This window comes from Aspergillus flavus, chromosome 8 (genome assembly GCF_009017415.1).
Source record: "Aspergillus flavus chromosome 8, complete sequence".
In the NCBI taxonomy this organism is placed as follows: Eukaryota; Fungi; Ascomycota; class Eurotiomycetes; order Eurotiales; family Aspergillaceae; genus Aspergillus; species Aspergillus flavus.
The window spans coordinates 2,618,372-2,641,538 of NC_092403.1; the positions used below are offsets into that span (position 1 = coordinate 2,618,372).

Consider the following 23,167-nt stretch of genomic DNA (forward strand, 5'->3'; position numbering starts at 1 on the left):
ATATGCACTGAAACAACAAATTTAAGTTCTATAACACAGATGAAAATATATTATTTGCATAGAGTTGTCTCGTTGGCCCCGGGGGGGGGGGAAGTTATTCGGTTTGGATCATTCTTCGCAGTAGTAGAAGCGGATGACGCACCTAAAGAGTAACCCTAACATACCGCCCCTTAACCGACTGTGCACAGCTTATAAATAGCCTGACACTGGTGGTCCTGTAATATAGAGAGTGATATTATTCCTTACATTGGATTTTCACAATTAGAGAGCGACGGAAAAGAAATGAGAGAGGGAATAAAGAAAAGAGGTGTGGTGGTTGTTCGAGGTGTGACAGCTGAACATAACGCTAGGGTGTATAAGAGGGACATTGGAGAATATATTCGATGGAATCCACACAGCAGAGGTTAGTGTATTGATTAAATATACGCAGTAAAGAAGAGGAAGAAAGAACGACAGAGAAGAAAAAATACCTACGAAACACATACGTTTCCCCTAGAACGATCCCCAAGTCAACTAGCTGTACTGGTCTGCGCTGGGTCCCACTATTTTGGCTGCGCGCATCCAAAATAGTGGGGCCCAGCAAGGCTCTGGTCCCTCCACATGCGCGCACCATCTCGAAGCCCGGGCACACCCTTCGTTGCTAAAGGTTCAGGTTTTGCCTTACCATGCTATATCATTCCTAAATATTAAGTCAATTAATACATACGACCATAGGGTGTGGAGAACAGGGCTTCCCGTCCGCTCAGCCGTACTTAAGCCACACGCCGGGAGGTTAGTAGTTGGGTGGGTGACCACCAGCGAATCCCTCCTGTTGTATGTTTTTGTTTTTTTGTATTATCTTGCTTAGCAGAGGTGCTTTGATCACCCCTTTCACCTGAGCATGCCTGAACGTCACCTAATTTTTTTTGCATAGACCATGAAGGGCGAACGTGTCTGCTCATTTATGGCCTGGTAGTCCGGGGCTCCAATGGAACAGTAATGCCACTTTGAAAGGAAAGTTACTGGTCTTACTGACAGTCATCTAGGCTGCGACACCGTTGTTACTATTATTGATGTTCGTGCGGACCCAGACTATCACGCGTGCCACAGAGAGAGGTTGGTTGATATTCGCTCAAAAACCTATATGAAGAGAGAGATGGCCCTAGACGAAGTAGGATATTGAACCGCATTGGGGAGAGTTAGATGGCATACTATGTATTGGCCATCCTTCCATCGTCCCCAAGGAGAATGTAAAACAAAGTGTGGGAAGCTGAGTGCCCCTAGTTTAGCATAATATCACTGCAAGCAGAGTTAGTGCTGGTATCTATGGGCCAAGAGTGCTGAATCATTCTCTTGGAAGGAAGATATGGAGACCAGGGACATCGGGTGGTTTGACCGGCTGATCGTGAGGGAGGTCAATAGCATTATCTCGATCATAGAAAGAAAAGGCTGTGGTTCCGACCAAAAAATGGGATTCCTCCCTACTAATCCTTCATTCAAAACACCGAATACTAGCGAGACATCATTAACAAGGTTCTAAGATGATCCACCCAAGCTGAGCTAGAACTTGACAATCCTGCGAAGACGCACTTTTAATACCTAGTCATTCATTTACGAGCACACCATAAAGCGGAACATACCTTGATAAACCCTCCTCCAGGGTTTCCATTTCTACCGAAAAAGTGATGCGGAACCAACCTGGAACCTCATTATGATAGGCATAACCTGAGGACATCCTCACCCCAATCTGTAGTAACCGGCTGGACAGATCCAACTCTGCGGCCCAGCCGCCTTGATCAGCGATGAGTGTAGGATTCAAGCACCTAGAAAGGTCAACCCACAGAAAGATCCCCTCAATCCTGCAGGAAAAACAATGGTTGGTTTTGCACAGTGTGAATTCCACATTTCACGAGTTAATACGAAGGGAAGACTTAACCTCCTGGAGCAAAAGGTATTTCCGCCCCCATCAAGACTTGAGTTGCAAAGTCCCGATGCGAACGAAGTAATCGGTGGCTTTAGTTGACAAAAGTCTTTATGAAAGATTGATCCTCGAGAATGATAGTAGCAATACTACATGATATATTCGAAGGCCAATGGAAACGACTAAACGAGTTATCCGCATTGCCGCGCCGAGGTAAGATAGTTGCTATGTGAAGATAATGGAAGGCTGAAAACCCCTTACCTTATAGATAATGCCGCCTGCAACAACTTCTGGTTCTGGCTGATCAAACATCCCAGTCGTAAACCCGCCGCGGCGAAATCCTTCGACATCCCGTATAGTACATGAATCAGGGCAGGATTTACCCCGATGTTGGCCGGTTCGATTGATAGAAGAGAAATAAAGCCATCTGTGTAGGTATTCTCTTCGTAAACCGACAATGCGTACACCTCATCGCTGATAATGTGGATCTGATACTTTTGACAGAACTGCAGGAGCGCCTCTAGAGTCTCCCGCGGGTAGCATCGACCAAGCGGGTTATGAGGGTTGCAAATTAGGAGAGCCCGGACTGACACCCCATCCTCATCTCGTGCTTTTAAAAAGGCCTCTTCATACCGAATCACAGCACTTGGACCGAATGGATCGTCCCCTTGGAAGGAAGTGTAGATAAGTTGGCAGCCGGAGGGAACGGAAAGGTCTCAGTCAAAGGAGCCGTAGATGGGCTGACCGAGCAATATCCCATCCTTGGGATCGGTCAGACATGGGGCACAGACTGCGTTTAGGTTCGTTACGCCGCTCGTGAAAAGGATATTGTCAGATGTGATCGGTGAAGCAGGGTAAAAGTAGGTGGTAATCAGCTTAGCCATGGCTTCTCGGAGACGTCTGGAGCCGAAGGGGCCTTCACGGTATGTAAGTCTTGTACGGTCAAGTCCTGATGCTGCTCTTGTGCGAATATAATGCAGTATCACGTCTTGCATCAGGAACTGGCATACTTTCAGTTAGTAAATGCGCGTACATATCTAGTATTGCAAAAAGAAAGCTTGCATTATTGCTTTACATTTTCTGCATTGCTGAAACACACAACGCCTTCTTTGTTTTCTTTATCGAAGGGGGCTTTTAGATGGCCGAGGTAACCGTTAGCCAACCCGGCCTCGGCATACGTTTCCCCACGTTTAGAAAGCATGCCGTTATGGTTGATAAGGTTGTTACTGGAATACAACTGTTGTTCGAACGAGCAAGCCTGTTGGAAACCAAATGGAGCTCTGCCAAAGGTAGGGAGATGAGTGAGAGTTGGGGAACTCCCGTGTCGGGTTCTAGCTTCAAGCTAGTGCTTGACATCTTATGCTGTAACATACACGGCGTATTTTGCTGTCACATCTTTTAATACATGTACTGTATGTACTCGACTCTGTCTTCGTTAGCCGTCCATACTTGATTCCAGGTATCACCGCCACAGGACCCTTCTACAAAGCTGTTTTGCAAATACTCCATGTCTAACCTGTATTTATAGAACAGCTACTAGCCGACCCTCTACTCCTTATAATACATTCGTTCAAGAAATCTCGGAGTTGATTCTTTCGTGTTCTCTATATCTTTCTGGTATAGAAATCCCGAAATTCATACCGTGAAGCTTTCAACGTAACTCCGCCAAAGTACATCAGCTGAAAATCATTCACACGTTCTCAAATACCCTCATTTTATACTTCATTGTGGAATAGACTCGTAAAACTCCTGCTGAACTTCATCCTGACTCGAAGCCTTTATAGCCTGCTCATCAATATGTTCCTGATCCTTCCTCTCCTTGCACAGCCGATAAGCTCTCTCCATATCCCAATGAAATGGTCTCGAGGTCGAGAAAAGATATTCAATGGACTCCAAAGTTCGATTACGCGTCTCTGGGTAGAATAGGTAGATGACTGGAACCCACAGTAGATTCAATCCAGCAAGGAGGAAGTAACTGCGACTTCCAATACTTCCAAACATGATAGGATTGACCAGTGTGGTCATCCCAACTCCAATGGCCCAGCCGGTAATACCAAAGCCATTGCCTTGAGCCCGGAGGTTGGAGGGAAATATCTCGGTCGGTATCAAGAAAGCGACGGTTCCCCACGTCGCTGCATATGCCAGGTTGAATAAGAACAGCATCGCAACAGCAGCGGGGGCAAGCTGATCAGCTTTATCCGGCCGATGAAGGGATGCCTCGTACACAGATCCTGCCTGGAGTGGATACATCTTAGCATCAGAGCTACAAACAGCTTGTACGGGCTCTGGCACTTACTACAAGCTCGACAATGAATAACATGACGGAGCCCAGAATCAAACATTTCCTCCTCCCGATCCGATCGACGATCTGCGCACTGATTATCGTACCCAGAATACCGATCGTATTCAACCCCCCGGCAAGGCCATTTTGGGTCAGCTCGCTGTAGCCGGCTTGCCTCAGCAGAACAGGAGAATATGCAGTAACGGCCTGTAAAAGTGATATCGATTAGCGTCATTATGTATACAACCAATACTTTGTAAAAACAAAAAAAAAAAAAAAAAAAAAAAAAAAAAAAACATACTGTAATTCCAGTCCAAGATGCCATAATCTGGAGCCATACACACAGCCAGGCGCGCCGGCCTAGATTGGCGCCGGGCTTTCCGCCTTTTCCAATCAAGATCTTAGCAAATTGAACAGGTGAGCTCGATTTGCCTTCTTCCACTGTCGCAATAATATTTTTATATTCGAGGTCAATCTCTGATTGACTGGCTTTATGACAACGGATCCTGTTAAGGACCTCCTGAGCTTCGCTATAACGACCGACAGATGCAAGGAAACGCGGACTATCCGGCAGCATCTTAATGAATAGCAGCAGGATAAGTGCCGGAACACATTGAAACGCTAACAGAAAACGCCAGCGAATATCTGAGTAGCCCCGATTGATGAAAGCAAGGCCAAATGCCAGCCAATATGCGACAGAAATCCCCAGATCTACCAAGATAATCCAGTCAGTAGATTCTAGGGGTGCTTTATATCAGATCTGGCACTCACAGTTTGCAATGAAGACATATCCTAGGAAGGCTCCGCGGTGATCAGCTGTTGACGTCTCCGATACCAGTACTGGTGCGATCCCAGTCAAAGCTAGCCGGATCAGCGTCTTCTAATAGGTTTAAGAATGGAAGGCGGGCATACCACCAGTGCCAACGCCTGTCACCACCCTGGCGACGAGCATGAAGTCTGAGCTCTGAGCTGCAGCTTGCAAAGCGCCTCCCACCAGCGCAAAAAAAGCTCCGATCAAGAGACCATTGATACGGCCTAACCGATCGGCCAGCCAGCCACCTCCGAAGCAACCGAAAATGCATCCAAGGTAGTAGATGCTAACAATACCTCCCTGATGAGTGGTATTGGTGACTGTGCCATCGGGTTCGCCAATTCCAACCTCGGTCACATATCTTGGAGAGCTGTTGACGCCTCCCATGACACCTTGATCATATCCCTCGAAGAATATGCAAACGAGGGAAAAAGCCTGAATCATGACATTGAGTTGGCGTGGGGATAACACCCTATAGAACGTGGCATACCCCATAGTCGTAAACATGCAAAAATGCACTGAATGGGATTATCAATCAAATATGCTTTCAATTTCATTGAAACACAAAATGTGATTCAACCAGGCGGTGGTTGGGCTTTTTATACCGTGGCCTATAATACGACTGAATTTTGAGATTGCATTCCTGAATTCGCCAACCTTAAAACAACGTGGCGAATCCCCGCAAGATCCAGGGACTTGGGGACGACAAGAACTATTGGGGAAAGAACGTTGAGCGGCACCGCATGGAAGAACTGAGTATTCATGCGTCCAACAAGGGTTTGTGGGAGTGGCGCCGTTTTACCGTTTAGGCCTTTAACCGTTTAAGCATTTAAGCGTCTCGGCTTGTAGACTTGCAAGAACCGAACCATATACAGTGGGTCATTGGTGGCCACTCCACAACCTTATCGATTTCTACCAGTATGACTCTCCATAGCCGTGTAGCCGTCTAAGCGTCGGCTTTCAAAAGAGGCATTCTGGCAACCAAAGCGGACCAGATATGGACTGCAGCCGCGACTCATGTATTTATTTCCACCCTTCCTCTTAGAGGGGTTTTGGTAGTCACTGTCTCAAGCTCTCTTTGCGTTACGATAATATGGATCCTAATCCTTCTGTGTCCCGGTCCCTGGACCTGACCGTCCTGGGACTGAATAGCGGTACTTCGATGGTAAGCAGACGAACATGACATGAGCAGCGAACGATTAGGAAGTGATGCAAGCTTACCTACGTAAATATAGGATGGAATCGACTGTGCTCTGTGCCATTTCCAACAAGAAACACCAGAGTCACCCATGAGGTTCGAGCTTCTCAAGGTATGCTAATATCCCATGCCGTCCAAATCCCATTTAGGCTGACTAAAGTCTTCTGTCCAACAGTATGGTGAAATCCCCCTAGAGCAAACAATCAAGCAACGGGTTATGAATATGATCCTCCATAATAAAACCTCTCCCTCTGAGCTATCGGAGGTGAATGTCATCCTCGGTGAGACATTTGCAGCGGCTGTCAAGGAGTTCTGTGCACAATACAATGTTGATATCTCGTCTATTGACGTCATTGGTTCCCACGGACAGACAATCTGGCTTCTGTCTATGCCTGAAGAGGGAGAGGTCCGCAGTGCTCTTACCATGGCTGAGGGCTCATTCATTGCCTCCCGCACGGGAATCACTACCGTGACCGATTTCCGAGTCAGTGACCAAGCAGCGGGCCGCCAGGGAGCACCGCTCATTGCCTTCTTCGATGCCTTGATCCTGCACCACCCAACAAAGTTGCGCGCTTGCCAAAATATTGGTGGCATTGCGAATGTCTGTTTTATTCCGCCCGATTCCTTAGGGGGTGTTGATGCCTGCTACGACTTCGATACAGGCCCGGGCAATGTATTTATCGACGCTGTTGTCCGGCATTACACCAACGGCGAGCGGGAGTATGACAAGAATGGCGAGATGGGCGCTCGCGGCACAGTGGATCAGGATCTGGTAGATGAATTTCTTCAAACTCACCCGTACTTCCGGCTTGACCCACCGAAAACCACTGGCCGCGAGGTATTCCGAGATACTCTAGCCTTTGATCTCATTCACAAGGCTGAATCCAAGGGTCTTAGTCCAGATGATGTCGTTGCGACTGTCACGCGCATTACCGCGCAGTCTATCGTTGACCATTACCGCCGCTATGCCCCCAAGGGCCTCCCCATTGATGAAATCTTTATGTGTGGGGGTGGCTCGTATAACCCAAATATTACACAGTATATACAATCACAGTACCCCGACACGAAGATTCTGGCACTGGACCAAGCAGGTATCCCCGCGTCTGCAAAGGAAGCTATCACCTTCGCCTGGCAGGGCATGGAAGCGATCGTGGGCCGTTCTATCCCCGTCCCCACCAGAGTCGAGACTCGGCAGCCATATGTGTTGGGAAAGGTATCACCAGGCAAGAACTATCGTAGGGTGATGCGGCAAGGTATGCGGTTTGGAGGTGATAGGGATGAATTGTCTCCAGTGAAGGAGGTGGTCAACTATGTGAACGGAAAGGAGTGGAACAACAAATGGTGATTGTGTTAGTAATAAGGAGAGATCACAACAATCAAACTGTATAACACCTTTTGGACATATGAGGACATCCGTCGAATTAGAGGGTAGCTTATAGATGGAGATTCGTCCATGCGGCTATTGTGTCCTACATGGAGTCATCCATATGTTAGCCAATGACGTTAGCCAAAATGAATAAACTTTCTTTAGCGTGTTAAGAGTATGTGGGGCGCCTGACATAATCACAGTCGGCAACGTTCTCGTCCATGTAGAAGTTGGAATGTAAACCTTGTACCGCATCTTGTCGGGCGACAATTTACGTGGGCGTGGTCAAGATGCCCCAGCGACCCCGGAAATTCCAGCGTACCTCAAAGGCTTGTACGGTACACCCTCATTCCTTAATGGTCCCTCTCTCATAGCGCCCAGGTGACTTTTGCCATCGACGTAGCATAAAATGCACGAAACTCCGAGGCCCACTCGAGCGCTGTCGGAACTGTGCGGATTTTGATATACCCTGTACTTATGAGCGTCCATCACGCAGACGGGGTGGTAATAGAAGAGCCCTCCAAGAGACACATGAGCCTGGAAGTCGACCCATTGGGGAAGTCGGGGCTGCTACCACCCCTTCTCGACCAGTCCATTCGGCTGATGCTCTTCAGTCCGGCGTGAATTCTCGACCATCGATGGCAGTCTATAACTCTTGGCCAACCGCAGGTCAGGAGTATAGCTCCGATCCACTGTTAAATCCTTGGAAGGCACTTGCAATCACCTGTCAGTCTGTGGTACTGGATCTCGCCCAGGTGTATTTTGAGATTGTCTACCCGATGTAGTTCTCTCCTTTTGTGCCTTGACAGGGTATGCGAGGCAATTGTATCCGAACTAACTGCCTTGTACTACACAGATTTCCTTTATTTCATCGACCGTCATTCTTGAGAGCCCTCCATAATAAAATGCATCTGGAGGACCAGGGTCTATTTGCCTCAACAATGGCAATGTGCTCCCTGGCTTCTGCACGAGCTAGGGATGGCGCTTTATATTCGAATCGGCGATCACCGTCTCAGCTCTTACATCCACCACCGGAGGTTTTCTGGACAGCAGCTGCGGAGTCTATACCTCGCCACCTGGCTGCAGCAAGAGGCATCGAATATATGAGAGCATGTGCCATTCTCAGCATCACCGCTATCCAAAATGGTCAGATCCGGGATATGCATCAATATCTGGGACACTATCATACATTAAGTATTATGGAAGGGCTACATGATGAGAAGTCATGGCCGAATGACTTGAGTACCGTTGAGGTTGAGATTCGACGGAGGCTGGTATGTCACTGTGCACATGCGATACCTATGACCAAAGTCAAACTAATGCCCAAGTTAGTTCTGGTCCATGTATACACTTGATGTGTATTCGGCGACTGTATGGGGAGGCATGGTCCGTTTCAGAGAAATTCAGTCCAACGTTCGCTACCCCAGAGAGATAAATGACGACCTGCTTGATTTCGAAAGCAAATCACAAATATCGGCGGATTGTACCACTCCGACGTCCAATACTTATGAACACTCTGTCTGGATGCGGGGGTGGAATTTCACTACTGATCTTTACAGAATATTGGAGCATGCTATTGACGGCCAGCGGCAAACTTTGCGCGGCGAGAATGAGAGCCCCTGGTCATTATTTCGCCCGAGCCCTGTCCCAGGCCGTTTAATTATGGAGCATGTACATTCTATGTTCTCAGCTTTACCGTCGCAGCTTCGATTGACTGGACCTGTCACTGGTGATCCTGAGAATGATATTGTTGGATTCCAATCGGCCAATATCCAAGCAACGCTCCAGCTTCTAAACATGATCCTTTCTTCAAATGAGGACCAAGGAATAGAGGAGAAATGCGAGGTTGCTGGTAACGTGCTCAGCGTCTTTACCAAAGTCCCGATTGAATATCTAAAAGCGATCAGTTCTCCGCTGGTATGTTCTTTGCCTGGCATAATTCGTACCTCACCGCTCCCACCAGTCGAGATAGGGACGTGCTGACCTTTCGGAAGCTCTACCACTTGGGTGGAATTGGTTTTATTCTTGGATCTGTCATGGAAGGAAGCCTCTCCGAGGCGTCTTATCAAAGAGTCCGCAAGCTTCTGTAAGCATCGAGTAGTATCCTGTGGCGGTTTACGGCAAAGCTTGCTAATTGACAAGTAGACTAGAGATGGCAACACTTCTGTATCAAATGGAGTCAGCACTTACCCGCTCCACTGGCGCCAGCGAACGACTCAAAACACAAGTTAAGCGGATAGATGAGTACATGGATAAGGCTCGGCATGCTGGTATGCACTCTGGGCTGGCTGAAATTGGCCAATCGCAACACTTTGAAGGCTACGTACAACCTACTGCAGTCCAGTCTGCAGACTTTGATGATCCACTGGCTTGCTTTGAGCTTCCTTCAGACTTACTGGATGATTGGCCATGGTCATCCGGTGCTGGCTCTTTGGGAGGGATGTTTCCAATGGCGTTAGCGAAGACAGATAATTAGATGATTCCTTGCCTCATCTAGGTTTTTCAAACCTCCAATCTTCCTGCCATGGCGTTGATGTATAATACACATATAACTAAGTAATGTTTTTCTTGTATCTTTCGGCGCCATTTTGCCATGGTATCTGTTTCTTTACTTAACAGCGGTCCCGTCTCGATTCACATACTCAGGCATCCAAGAAGGTCAGCAAAGGTTGGATCTTATCGAGCAGGGCCTTTGCTTCTGCCATCTCCAATAGCAAGGCGCAGCTCCATACCACAGTGTAGTGATTATGTTTAAAGCACATACGTACCTGTCATAGATAACTAAAGATTAGTGCATAATTAGTGATATAAACTAATTTCGTCTTCTGAAAAGAAGCCATGGTTTAGAGCTATCGAGTAGTTGATTAGGTTAAAAACATGCCGCGGACAACTCGAGCCCGACATGTTCAACATATATAAAGACCTTAGGGATCAAATCCATGTGAGCAGAATATGTTGCGGACAAGTGAGATGATTTGACAATGATATGACTACAAAATATATCTCCATTAGCCCAGCCTAGTAATAATCCTCGCCCTTAGAGAGGGTTGTCACCGAACCCTTGGACCCGAACGCCGCATGTCTATGCTGCAAATTCGCGCCCTCGACCTCCCCAAATTGCAACCGAACCTTATCAATATTCCCCTTCAGCGGCTCGGATCCCAAGCAATGACCAACAGCCAAGCGGTCCAGCTCCGGATTCCGCGTCGTCATCAAGAAACTTGAGAACGAGTTGTTTTGGGGGACGCCGTTTCGTCGCAGGGAGCAGAAGCCGACGACGACGCACGCAATCGTGACAGCCAGCGCACTCATGTAAGCTCCTATCAAGGATGTAGGGCCGTAGAAATAGTAGTTTCGGTAGGTTAGGTCCATCACTTCGACGGTGGTGTTTCCGCCATTGAGGCTGAGAAGACTATAGGTGAAATTGTGGCCGAGGTCCTGGATTGCCTGGGCCAAGGTTCCGTTCCGGCAGAAACTAGTGGAGTCATTGCCATGGCTATAATAATAGCTGCTGGTGTTCCATAGTTCTGGACAGTTAAAGAGACCTGTGTACGCAAGTGACGTATCGGTGTATGTCGTCGTAGATGCAACAGTCTTGTTCTCTAATACTCCTGCTCTCTTACTCTGGACTAGTTCACCTTGGAGAAGGCCCGAGAGGATCATGTGCATTATGTAGAAGCCTGCATTCACTGTTGGATCTAATCCTGAGTATGAAGGCGCTGCGGAGCTAGAAGCTGCCCCTTCACTCCAGTTGGCATAGGCGACGTGGTCGACTGAGATCGGCGTCAGCGTTTGAATGCCGTTGGTGAAACGCATGTCGACCACGTAGGAGGTATTCCAAAGCTGGCAGACAAGCTCAGTAGGCTGTGTGGCGTTGTCATTCCACAGCGGATTGCTGCCTGCAGCTGATATGAAAATGGTATTGTTGAGATTCGAAGGTGCAGTCCCCATGTAGATCCTTGTTGTCTGGAATTGCGGGTCTGGAAATTCGCTATCCCACAGTTTCTGTGTCACCCCGTCTATCTCCATGAGAGCTTCGCCCAGTCGCTGACATTTGTAGGAAGGACCCCAGAAGGAGAGCTCGTAAGACGAGTTGGAGAACGGTGCAGGGACTGGAAGCACTTGGGTTGATGAGGCCATGGTGGTGAAGAGGCGGGCCATGTTGCCAGATGGGGAGGTGATGTGCCACATCTCATCGAATTGTGCCTCATTCCGCCAGAATGATGGGTCGAAGTTAACGTTTGGCACGAGTCGCTCGATCTTGTCCCTGGCTGGATACGTAACCACGGTCAAGGTTGCAGGCGTAACGATCGCCGTCAGGGGAATCAGCCTGGGTGGATCGGGAATCAGTCATAGACTCACCAATAGCCATGGAGGTGCACATACCAGGAAACAATCCCCAGCACGGTCAGCGTCTTTGCGTAGATCCATAAGTCCAGGGTGAGGAAAGCAAGAGGGCTGTCCCGGATGGCAAACATGCTATCGATCCCACTGAGCCGGACACTCTTCCGACGGAGGGTGGCCCAGGTCTCCTGCACTGCTGCAAGGCCAACCGCGGACACCAGGCATGATTTGATCGAAAAGGCAAAGCCAGTTCCAATCCGGATCGCCCACGTTTGTTCCTCGCGAGACGCGACACGACCGCCGTCGAAGCTCTTGTAATAGTAATGATGACCCACGGACAGCATCGCACCAGAAATAACGAGCCCGACCATCAGGGCCGGACACCTCCATCCAATGCCCCATGCGGCTGGTGTCTGTGTCTCTTGCACTGACTCTGACTCTGACACTGTCGCTGGCGCTGGCGAGTGGGGTCGTTTGTCTGGAACCGGGTCGCAATCGGCGAGGTGATTATAAGTTATCGGAGACATATTATATTGAGGTGCCCGCACAAGAGCGGACTCTGGCCCCGCCGGGAGACAGAGGCTCTGCAGCTGTTGTTATAGCAAATAGGTTCATGAGAGAACTCGGAATAGCAAGTGTCTGTGGAGGGCATTTATTGTGCGTGGGCCATGGTTGAGCCTTTCCCGCAGAATCCTTCGCCATTCTGCCTACCAGTGCCAATTCCATTGGCTCTATTTCAGGCGCGGACGAAAGGGGGCCGTTTCATGACTACTGGGTGTCAACAAGAAATCTAGAGCAGGGGCTGGTTTTCAGCACACTATTACTGGCAGGTTATGAGACGGGATCGGCCGTATAGTTTCTACTGCGGGAAATGCACAGACAGCGGAGGCTGAAGTGGCATGGAAGTAGTGCTGACTTCAATCGCCCAGAAGACAGCGCTAACGGGTTGGAAGGCCGTTTGCGATACTTGCAGCCTTGAATATGCATGCTGAGCCAGCCTTTTCAATCAATCGGCAGTGGTCGCATCACACAATACTCGGTGTAGCGTTGCAGGCAGTCACACCAGACAGGCGAGGAAATGAGAAATGCCGCTTGAAGCTATCGGGAAGCAACAAGAACTTGAGCGAGATCAAGAATGAGAGGTTGCATACTCTCGTTTGAGACAAGCGCGGGATTCTGCCAAATCTTCCCGAAGTCCTGCCAAGCACCGGCCAGACATATAATACGAGATTGTCCCGTGTTCATTTATCCAGTCCCTACGAGTTACGGCCTTAGTTTATGTCAATTGCTCCCAATGGCCCCCACCGTGGCTTTTGTCTTGTGATCTGTGTGCTCTACCTTATTGGTCACCATCTGTCCGTCTAATTCTGCATGTTTTCCAACCTGACTCTAAGTTAGATGAGTTAGCGCCACTGATACTGCTCCTTTGAGGAGGAAGTTCATCAGGGTTGAATGGTGCGGATAAAGCATGTCAGGAGCCGTGATAAAACACTTGTTTTGTCCCAGTTTGTTCAGTTGGCATGAACCATCAAATGATCGGCGGTACGGCTGATGATAAGGTAGACCTGGCTGCTCCAGGCACTATCTAGAGAGGTTTGTTCCACTGGATCTTATTGCGTTGGCGGGGTCAAGGAGAATCTTATCAATATCCCCTTGACAATCATACAGCCATTCTTACGATTCTAGTACCGGCTTAACCTAAAGTACGGAATGAAGAGTGAGCATCTGGGAAAATGGCCGTGCTCAAGAGAGCTGTATTGCCGAAAGGCTTACTATACACATGTCTTGGTCAAGTTGATGCTCAACGGCAATCAGTTCAGCTCGCAGACGCACACCGGGTCTCCAATGCGGCCGACAATATGTGCCTGAAGGGGGCCCACACATATTACTGGATTAGACCAAATGGCGTGTGTATCAGATTACTCCTTCACTTCAACATGGACAGCAGCTGCCTTGCCCTCTGACTCTCTGGCTTGCTCCTTCATATCCGCAACGGCAATTTCACCAACATCAACCGCGTCATCGCCATCGAAGTACTTAGCGATTTCCTCCATGGGAGTGTACCGGGTTTCGATCAGGAAGGTGTAGATAACGAACACCTCCATCCCCAGGAAGACACAGTAGACGATGTAATACTTCCAGCCAATGGCATCGAGGGCGATAGCGTTAATGTACTGATTGAAGAAGAGTGCCGCGGTGACGCAGAAGTTCAGCCAGGTGAAGCCCTTGGCACGAAGACCGTAGGGAAGAATTTCGGTGGTGTAGGTTGCCATTAAACCCGATCTGCGAGGAACCTCAATGTCAGTGGCTGTTGGTATAGAAACTGGAAGATGCTGTACTTACTTGATGTCGTAGAATACTCCGTAGAGAACCGTCAGAACCACGAAAGTGTATCCGAGCGCCTGATTAGCTGTGATTGCGTACCGAGCTGACACTATGGTCCATGCATTGAAGACCACGCACGTGCCAACTGTCGAGACCATATAGACCGGCCTTCTTCCCAATCTGTCGATGAAGAAGGCCAGGGTGAAGTTGGTGACCAAGGCTTCTGTCTTGATACCCGCGTTGATTCCGAGTTGTGTGGAAGCCTTGGTGATACCAACACTGTCCATGACCTGCTTGAGATAGTAGGAAATCAAACCATTGCCACTCCATTGACTGAAGAGACCCAGAGCGGTGATCAGACCGATTCGCTTGCGGTTGCCCTTGGTTTTCAAGAAATCAACCCAGCGAGTTTGGTCAATCTCCTTATCCAGATCAATAGCAGCCTTTATCTCTGCACATTCCAGATGCACAAATGCGTCATCAGGGTCCCCCTCGCCGTGATATTTGACCAGATTCCGCATGGCTTCATCGTGCCTCCCCTTGCTCATCAACCAACGAGGGCTTTCTGGCATTAGCCAAATACCACACACAATGACAATGGTGCAAATGGCCTGCAACAGGCTCGGGAGACGCCACGACCAGTCGCTCTAATAGAAGAAAAGAATGTGAGTGAGAACAATCAGATCCACAGTGGTTGTTTGGGTAATGATACGTACCTGAATCTTCAATGTGCCCAATGTCACCCAGCTAGCAATGAACGCACCAGAGTGATAAGAGGCACCACTTAGCGTGACAAGAACGGCACGGTCTTGGGGATGCGCGATCTCAGCGATCAAGAGCGGAGCGCTACCAAGAACGAGACAGTCACCAAATCCAATAAGGAGACGGGCGGCGATGAACATGCCAAAGCCAGTAGCACCAGACTGCAACCCCACTGCAAGCAGCATGATGAGACATCCAACGAAACACCCGAGCCTGCGGCCCCAGGCATCGATCATGTAAGGCACGACGAACAGACCGAGCAGAGAGCCAAGACTCATGGAGGCATTGAAGAGGCCGAGAAGCGAGCCATGAGGGTAATTGAAGTACTCCTGCCAGTAGGAAAGGGTTTGGAGACCGTTCATCATGGAACCATCGAAACCGTTCGCTGTGTTGGTCATGATGAGGATGACAATGTAGATGTACAGGGTACGCATATTCTTCCTCTTCCACCAGGGCACGCGCTTGAACTCCTGGTGAGCGAACAGGAAATGGCCCTTTGTTGGCTTAACAGGTAGGATCTTCTGGCTCGGCTTCGGGGGCCGGAATCGCAGCGCCATGATTGTGAAAGCGTGTGCTGGATGCAGACCTAGATGAGAAAGCAACAGAGGTGTAGCAAGTTAATGAGTCCACTTCGACTGCTGTCGGGGGTGACAGGAGCATTGAATTAGGAGAAAGCCCTCTTTATGAATCTCGAGAAACACTTGAGCTTGACCACCCAAGTACTTCGTACGGATAGCGTCTTGGTCGACTCCCGGCTCAATTGTCCCCAACCGGGCTTCCACGACATGTTGCCAGCCATTCAGTGTTGGCATTAGTCGAGCTGGGTGTGTCACATTTGCCTTTTCTGCATTTTACCGAAGATTGGCGTTTTCTTCTTCTGCTCGTGTCCTTGAAGCGCCATCGCTCGGGGTCATCATCCTCCAGACCTCGGAGGCCATACTCCAGACCCTGTGGGGGACTGGGGGTGGAGACTTAGGGTTAGCGGGGGACACTTGCGGGGGCCCGAGATCGAGATGGGGAGGCCTACTCCAGCTATACCTTATATGGTAAGAGGTTGATTAACTTATTAATTTAAACTCAGGTAACTAGCTGGAGACTAAACCTTACACTGATACCACCGGCAAGTGGATGGTCCAGCATTAGCCGAACTTGAAACCGAGAATGTTTAGTTGCTTTAATTCCAGTCTCGAGCGCCTTTAGATAAACTTGACGAGAAAGGCAAAGAAGCCACATGTGCGTCAAGTCGTGGGCATGTCGATCTAGCATTCAAGCTTGTAGTGATATTCTTCAAAGCTCTTATCGACACCCAGCAACACTTCTCCTCTTTCGACGAGGCTTCTCTATCCCAGAATCCGTTAAACCTAACAGTCTAAGCGATCGCTTGCCCGGTAATTGCGAAGCGGAGCTATCCATGTGATTGCATTGACTACTGTATGTTCTAATCCTTTCGGAGAAAAATGTGGGGGAGAGCCTGGTCCTGGACCCTGAATTCGAATTTAGGCTATACAGCGTGCTTGACATCCATGCTTGGCCGACTATGAACAGCCTAATTTACTTCCTCATCGAGCTTTACACGCCTAACAAAGAAATGCACAGGCCGTTGAAAAGTTACAGTTAGGACCCTGATTCCCCTCCTGGTATATCTTTCCTTATCAAGCCATCATGTACCGTGTAGCTCGACCCGGATAGAGGTCACTCATCGTGGATTGGCTAGCTCCCCCGGGGCTAACCCTAGGTCTCCCGGAACTTGCCTCGACTTCAACCGGGCCCCTCTCATGCACGTGTCATCGACGAATACTTTTTCAAAACATGACGAATTGATCCCATCTGCCTGGTTAGCATGAGGGCTAATGGGGTGAATGAGTGCCGCAGAATACCTGAGAAAAGGACACCTGCAAGAGTGTGTGGAGCAGAAGGCGCTAGCTATTACCTGCCACCCGCATACCAAGCGGACTATCTGAAGTGAGATATTTAAATGTTTTACCCAAGGCTGGGTGACGAGATCGACCATAGATAATTTCCTCCAGCCTTCGTTCTATTCCTTGCGCCAGCCAGACAGCCATGTCGGATACAGTGAACCCCATCATTCCAGGCTTTGCGCCTGATCCATCTGTGGTCTTGGTGGACGGCTGGTTTTATCTCGTCAACTCTAGTTTCCACGCTTTCCCCGGTTTACCTATCTACGCATCTCAAGATCTGGTGTCATGGAAGCAGATTGGTCAGTCTACTGACTGGTCACTTAAGTATTTGGGAGAACACAGTTCAAGTCATCGCTAACGTGTAAGTGCACAGGAAATGCAATCCATCGACAGTCGCAGCTCAGCCTCGCAAAGTCGCAGGCAAATCTCTACCCGGTGGATGATGGGAAATTTCTGGTCGGGAGTGGAGGTCTATATGCCCCCACCATCCGTCATCATCAGGGCACATTCTACGTCGTCTGTACGAATGTCATCCGTGCAGAGGGGAAGAATAGGGATGTGACGGAGAATTTCATAGTTTCCACCAACGACATCTGGTCAGGCACATGGAGCAACCCGGTCTACTTTGGGTTTGAGGGAATCGACCCCAGTCTTTTGTTCGATGATGATCAAAAGGTTTACATGCAAGGGTCCGGTGGAATAGGCCCAGGCACGACGATCAACCTTTTCGAAATTAATTTAAAGACCGGTGCAAGACTCTCCGAGGAGAAAATCATCTGGCGCGGCACTGGCGACATTTACCCCGAGGGACCGCACTTGTATAAGCACAAGGGCTGGTATTACTTGCTCATCGCGGAAGGCGGAACCCATGGCGGGCATATGGTGACAATGGCACGCTCTCAAAACGTATTTGGCCCATATGACTCCTGTCCAAACAACCCCGTCCTCACAGCGCGTGACACTCAAGAGTATATCCAGTATACGGGTCACTGTGAGCTGTTCAAGGACGAAAAGGCCCAATGGTGGGGAGTCTGCCTCGGGGGCCGCCTAGACACCCAAGGGAGATGCCCCATGGGGCGCGAGACCTTCTTGACCCGGGTAGACTGGGATGGCGAATGGCCCGTCTTTGACCAGGTGGAATTGAATCCCCGTGGCCTTTTAGCAACCCGTTCGAGCCCACGCCTCACGGCAGAAGGTGGACTGGACTACCTCTACATTCGAGATGCTATCATGAGCAATTATCGGCTCGAGAATGACCATTCATCCCTGACATTGACCGCGTCATCGGTCGATCTGTCTCACCCAGCAGACAGTCCGACCTTCATCGGCAAGCGACAACGGAAATTAGCTGGTACGAGCACTGTGGTCCTTAAGGGAATTGAAGATTCCTGGAGCTCTGCAAAGATCAAGGCTGGCCTCGCCTGTTACAAGGAAGAGCACCGCTTCTCACGGATCTACTACGATGCTGATCAGCAGGCGGTGGTTCTCGAACTGGTCAATGCTGCTAAGAAGATTGTTCGAACTGAGAAACACACACTTGGGGAAGCTCCTTGCTCACTGCTTTTCCGGATAGAGTACACAGAGAAACAATACTCCCTGCTTTATTCATTCGAACCCCACGTGGGAAATGACTGGACATGCCTGGGGACGGTTGATACTTTAGATATAACTGATCCCGATTTCACCGGCCCGATTATTGGTGTCTACGCTGTTGGCCAGATGGAGGGCGTGCAAGTTCAGTTTGACGGCCTAAGTGTGGAATAAACATTGAAACTGATAGAAATGACAATTTCTCGCTCCCACCTCAGCGCCCCAATGAACTAATTGGTTCTGTCAAGGGCGACTTAAACAAATCTTAGCTTTAGCTGTAGCAGTAACGTTTTCATGTAGACCGGTCTTCCCGATATACCGGACCCTGAATGGAATTTGAAACATTTTGCGTCTTTATTTCTACCATGGGCTTGCACCTAGGAGAAATCCATGCGAGACTGATTTATTAAGATCGATACGCTTTTAAATTGTCTTTTGAAATTTATTAAAATCACATTAATACACACATGGGAATGCACATGACAGCCAAGATAAGTTAGCCGAAGTAACTGTCAGTGACACCGGAAAGACCAATGGCTGTGCGTGGTCTGTAGATAAAAAACCGTGGTCTTTCCGCGCTGCACATTAGTGCCTGCAATATCCTAGATAGGCTATATGCAGTTTGTTCTAGGGTAAATTCTGTGAGCTAAAGTTATCGTGGTACATTCATACAGCAAACAAGTAGCAGAGAATATATAAATCCACCCACTTTCTTCCGAACAAAAACAACATCTCGTACAACTGAGAGATGGGGGATACACGTGGAACCGAATCCGTACTGGATCTCCTGGCAGAAAGAAAAGCACATTCTAGGCAGCTTGTTTTAGCAAGCTTAAGCGCTTCTCGAGGCAGTTCACGAAATGGTGGAAGAGAGCCTACCTGGGGCCCAGATGTGGTGCTCTCAAGAGAAGGTAGCAAGCGGGGGTTATCGACGTACTTAATGCACTGCCTCATCAGCGCCAACGGAGCCTCTTATCCAAGTGTCAAATCACAAGCCAACAGTACATCTCAACACAGCCGCGCGAGATGTCTCTGCCGACTGATTGGGTGATGCTTCTTGGCGGCGCGTACAACTGTCTCGCGAAACGCCTCTCATGTTGCACTCCGCGTTGTTGCTATCAACTGGCACTAGACTAATCGATTCCAATATGTGTTGAACTGAAGTCTTCTGTAGTAGTGGTGGTTGCACTGCATAGATCTTCAGTCTTGTAGGTAGATAGAAAGATGAAGTTTTATTGACGAGAACACAACATATGGCTTTGCTTGCCCTATATGGGAAGCTGAGTGCCCCAGGTAGAAAACTGAAACCGATTTGGAACCCCTAGAATGGGGACTCCTGGAGTGGGCGAGTTTCGATTTCTATGACCCAATAGTAGCGGGAATCGAAAGCTTGAAACTACGCCAGATGAAAACCCACTCACAGTTTCCCACGGATTTCAACGGTAATTAATGATAGACGCGATCCTTTGACTTTCGCTATTCAGGTTAGGGGGGCGTCATTGTTTTGCATCGCTGCTGTGCGCGAATTGAACCTACAAATTCCAGGACATACCTAGGAGGGAAGCTCCCGGTCGAGCACAGAGATCAATCCCCAAGAATAAAATGGGCGGTGTTCCTTTCATGTTTGAGCTCTTGAAGTCAGCTCAAAAGCAGGTGATCGCTCAATCAGATATACCCTTCAAGCTAACTATTTGGCAAAGTGAGCATCAGTCAATATTTAGTAGAATAAGATAGGAATATTACATAATGGCGTTCGTCTTAATTGAGATTAGATGCGTACACTATAGGAACCGCCCCTGCGTTAGACTCTTGCTCTGATCTCATCAAAGGCAAGGCTGGCGTGATCGACCTTCATCTAAAAAAAGTGCCATTAATTCTGCTGAGCGGATGATTAGTGTCTCTAATGACCTCAAGGCTAGGTTGAAAGAAGCTGATCCTATGAAGCCGCATGTCATGTCTCTGCACGAGTCAGATCCCTTGTGTGTGTGCTCCGAGAAAACTGGATGTAATAAGCGAATTCATTGGTCTAAGGGCATGCTAAATGCTAGTGACGAACCGCATGGTTCACCCACATCAAAATTAGTGCAGCCAACGAAACAAAAAAACAAGCCACATTCCACACAATTCCCCAGTCATTGTAAATGACCTTAGAGACCACGACCAGAAGAAAGAAGAACGACATTGCTAGAGGTATAACGACGCTCCGTGTACCAAGGTCCCAGCCTTCTGTAATCAGCAGGGCGTGGAATGGAATCTCGCTGAGATCCGGAACATGCCATGCATCAAGTTTCTTTAGCATATCACTATTACTGGGCATTAACCATTGGTTTTCTTAAGTACGCCTTGGGTCCCTTACCTATGACTTTACAGCAACTTCTCATTCTTGACAAGGTTGCTTCCATTCGCAACATTTTCATTTGTAAAGGCCTGGGTCAACAACGGTCGCCTTATAAGGTCAAGTAACTGACGTTGTGATTCATATAGACGATTTTCAGGGCACTCCATATCATCCACTATGCACGATATGCAGTAATTTGTAGAGCAATTCGCTTTACCTGTTGACGGATTATATGGGCATGGAAAGTCCTGTGGTTTGTAGTTTGCAATATTATCCTCGAGTTCACTCCTTTTGTTTGCTGGCTCAGCTTCACGATACAAGCCAAGGTACTGAACTTCGGATATTTCCCCCCCGAGGGATACAGATTCGTATCCTGCCATTGTGACCTAGTTTATAGAAAAGCAGAATGAGCAGTGGTGTCTCTATTGTTTGTGTGAAGACATACCTCGACGATATCCACTTGTTGCACTCCATAGAGGGGGATGTATGTTCTCCAATGACCTCTGCGTGCGTACCATGCTGCGCGGATACTTTCCCAGATATTCACTTCGTTGGCTTCGTGGGGGATGCTTGTTGGAATAATGTGGCAGCGGTCCTTGTCTCCCCAGCAGAGCAAAAGCACATTGTTTGTGCTTTCCGCAAGTAATGGGCCAAGAATTTGTTCTATCTCCTTCTTACGATTAATGTGTGATATCCGTCCCTTGTCGGTAACTACTCGTCGAGAGGGAAAGATGGATCGCTGCCTGCGACTACCTTCTGTGACCTGATCGCTGGTTCCATCTGTGGTCAAGAGCCTTGATCGCCGTCCCCTTCGAGGGCCACGATTTCGGACGTGGATAGGCTGAGGCCGTAGAGGAACAATTTGCTCCCCTGAACGAGCCGTAATGGGATCGGTATTGGAAAGGGGTAGCGTAGGGGTTCCTGAACGGAAAAATGACAATATGGTATCCGACTGCAGAATGAGCGATCTATCACGTCTTGATCGTTGAACATAATGAACCCATGAATAGCTATCTGCCGTAGAAAGTATTTCTTCGTCGTTAACATCCGTGCGTTCTGATCCGACTGAAGAAGGTATAGGAATAATGCTCATCTTGCCATACGAAACGCAATGATAAACATAGAAAATGGGAGAAGTTAGGGGAAGTATTGAGGAAGTTTATATATGACCCTTCCATCTTCTGCACGAAGCTGAATGGTACAAGGCGAAAATGCCGGCTAGTGCTTATGCGCATGGATGCCCTAATGTCAGCCTTGCAGAAGCCAACTCATATTCCAGCCTCGCATGAGCTAGTTCATGCACGTACAATCACACTCCAGCCAACGTCTAGCCACCTGCAAATTGATATGGGTGGGCTGCTGGAATTGAAGATGAACCGATAGCATGGCTGTCGTCTGCAGAGCCAGACTTCTTGATCCATCAGAGCTACTGGAGAGGCCCCGATATATCCCGGGAGATGATACCGTTCTGTTGTAGATGAGAAAGCCCAGCTAATTCAGATGAATCAGCCTGGTAATTTCGTGGTCACGCCAAGTCCTGTTGTATTCCCGTTGTCAGCTAAAAAGTCCAAAAAATCGATAAGACGACAGTCAAGAAGTGATGCGGGATGATCCCGACTCAATACAGTAAAACGGGGTGGCTAAGCGCAGAGTACAGCAAGTCCAGCCCAATAGCAAAACTGGCTCAAGTTGGTCTGAGTCGACACGGCATTGAAAGATGGGAAAGCAGCGAGGACAGGAAGACAAGAAGGCTACCTATATAGACCCACGCACAATGTTGCCAAGCGGCTTTCCCCGATTAGGAATGCTATACTATATCCAGTAATTCACTGTCACTGCGGAGACTATGGATCTGTATATTGACACAACTAATGCTTCCCATTTTGTTCCTTGACATGACTCTGGCGTTGAAATAAGGCGCCTAACCCAGTATTTCTTTAACTGGCTGGAAGGAAGATAGGTGAGCAGAGAGAAGAAGTTGGGTAATATGGTAGACAGTTGATAATTGTAAAGGTAGACTATGTCTAGCTATATCTAGAACACATGCTAATAGAGTATATTCCTCAGTTTTTAATAGTGTCTGGTAATTGGCATTTCTTTCACCTTATAAGGTTATTCCCCCTATCCGTCGTCGGAGAGTAGTTGAGGGGACATTAAAGGCCAAAGACACTGATTGTAGGGTTTTGAATCGGCCTTTTTTATAGCTATCTAATGCCAATCCGATTCGCTTTTCATTGGATTCAATTTCCATAGTATAGAGTGTGGTAAAAAGGCATAAGGACCGTTTGAAAATACTACGGAGGATAATCTGCGGAATTCGTGGCCGCTCGGTG

General features: G+C 48.5%; 8 protein-coding genes across 8 annotated transcripts; 3 read left to right on the top strand and 5 right to left on the bottom strand.

Annotated features, from left to right (window-relative positions):
* Window positions 1–1,582: 1,582 nt before the first annotated feature.
* On the bottom strand, window positions 1,583–3,256 carry F9C07_2224593 (acc synthase; the record flags this gene model as incomplete). The annotated part of the gene is made up of 6 exons (XM_071509753.1): window positions 1,583–1,831; window positions 2,004–2,082; window positions 2,162–2,615; window positions 2,646–2,901; window positions 2,976–3,137; window positions 3,170–3,256. 6 exons carry the CDS (start codon window positions 3,254–3,256, stop codon window positions 1,583–1,585), a joined length of 1,287 nt encoding a protein of 428 aa, XP_071367486.1.
* Window positions 3,257–3,425: 169 nt separating this feature from the next.
* F9C07_2287672 (putative transporter) lies at window positions 3,426–5,728 on the bottom strand. Its single transcript, XM_041295755.2, has 5 exons — window positions 5,094–5,728; window positions 4,953–5,042; window positions 4,483–4,892; window positions 4,197–4,388; window positions 3,426–4,135 (listed from the first exon to the last, which is right to left on the bottom strand). The coding sequence occupies exons 1-5, from the start codon at window positions 5,497–5,499 to the stop codon at window positions 3,623–3,625; spliced, it is 1,611 nt and encodes a 536-aa protein (XP_041150918.2). The 5' UTR covers window positions 5,500–5,728; the 3' UTR covers window positions 3,426–3,622.
* A 273-nt stretch (window positions 5,729–6,001) lies between these two features.
* Window positions 6,002–7,636, top strand: F9C07_2287673 (Anhydro-N-acetylmuramic acid kinase). Its single transcript, XM_041295767.2, has 3 exons — window positions 6,002–6,157; window positions 6,228–6,302; window positions 6,366–7,636. Exons 1-3 carry the CDS (start codon window positions 6,086–6,088, stop codon window positions 7,533–7,535), a joined length of 1,317 nt encoding a protein of 438 aa, XP_041150917.1. The 5' UTR covers window positions 6,002–6,085; the 3' UTR covers window positions 7,536–7,636.
* F9C07_2287674 (Zn(II)2Cys6 transcription factor) lies at window positions 7,637–10,329 on the top strand. The gene is made up of 7 exons (XM_041295766.2): window positions 7,637–7,659; window positions 7,750–7,889; window positions 7,938–8,337; window positions 8,413–8,830; window positions 8,889–9,473; window positions 9,551–9,642; window positions 9,702–10,329. The coding sequence occupies exons 2-7, from the start codon at window positions 7,847–7,849 to the stop codon at window positions 10,030–10,032; spliced, it is 1,869 nt and encodes a 622-aa protein (XP_041150916.2). The 5' UTR covers window positions 7,637–7,659; window positions 7,750–7,846; the 3' UTR covers window positions 10,033–10,329.
* A 245-nt stretch (window positions 10,330–10,574) lies between these two features.
* Window positions 10,575–12,427, bottom strand: F9C07_13067 (uncharacterized protein; the record flags this gene model as incomplete). Its single annotated transcript, XM_041295754.1, has 2 exons — window positions 10,575–11,886; window positions 11,943–12,427. The coding sequence occupies 2 exons, from the start codon at window positions 12,425–12,427 to the stop codon at window positions 10,575–10,577; spliced, it is 1,797 nt and encodes a 598-aa protein (XP_041150915.1).
* Window positions 12,428–13,134: 707 nt separating this feature from the next.
* F9C07_2287676 (general substrate transporter) lies at window positions 13,135–15,642 on the bottom strand. The gene is made up of 3 exons (XM_041295753.2): window positions 14,942–15,642; window positions 14,244–14,872; window positions 13,135–14,183 (listed from the first exon to the last, which is right to left on the bottom strand). Exons 1-3 carry the CDS (start codon window positions 15,542–15,544, stop codon window positions 13,820–13,822), a joined length of 1,596 nt encoding a protein of 531 aa, XP_041150914.2. The 5' UTR covers window positions 15,545–15,642; the 3' UTR covers window positions 13,135–13,819.
* Window positions 15,643–15,953: 311 nt separating this feature from the next.
* On the top strand, window positions 15,954–18,827 carry F9C07_2287677 (beta-xylosidase). The gene is made up of 2 exons (XM_041295765.2): window positions 15,954–17,205; window positions 17,280–18,827. Exons 1-2 carry the CDS (start codon window positions 17,049–17,051, stop codon window positions 18,668–18,670), a joined length of 1,548 nt encoding a protein of 515 aa, XP_041150913.1. The 5' UTR covers window positions 15,954–17,048; the 3' UTR covers window positions 18,671–18,827.
* Window positions 18,828–20,503: 1,676 nt separating this feature from the next.
* On the bottom strand, window positions 20,504–21,927 carry F9C07_2264586 (uncharacterized protein; the record flags this gene model as incomplete). Its single annotated transcript, XM_071510182.1, has 4 exons — window positions 20,504–20,799; window positions 20,865–20,942; window positions 21,018–21,220; window positions 21,280–21,927. The coding sequence occupies 4 exons, from the start codon at window positions 21,925–21,927 to the stop codon at window positions 20,541–20,543; spliced, it is 1,188 nt and encodes a 395-aa protein (XP_071367487.1). The 3' UTR covers window positions 20,504–20,540.
* Window positions 21,928–23,167: the final 1,240 nt, after the last annotated feature.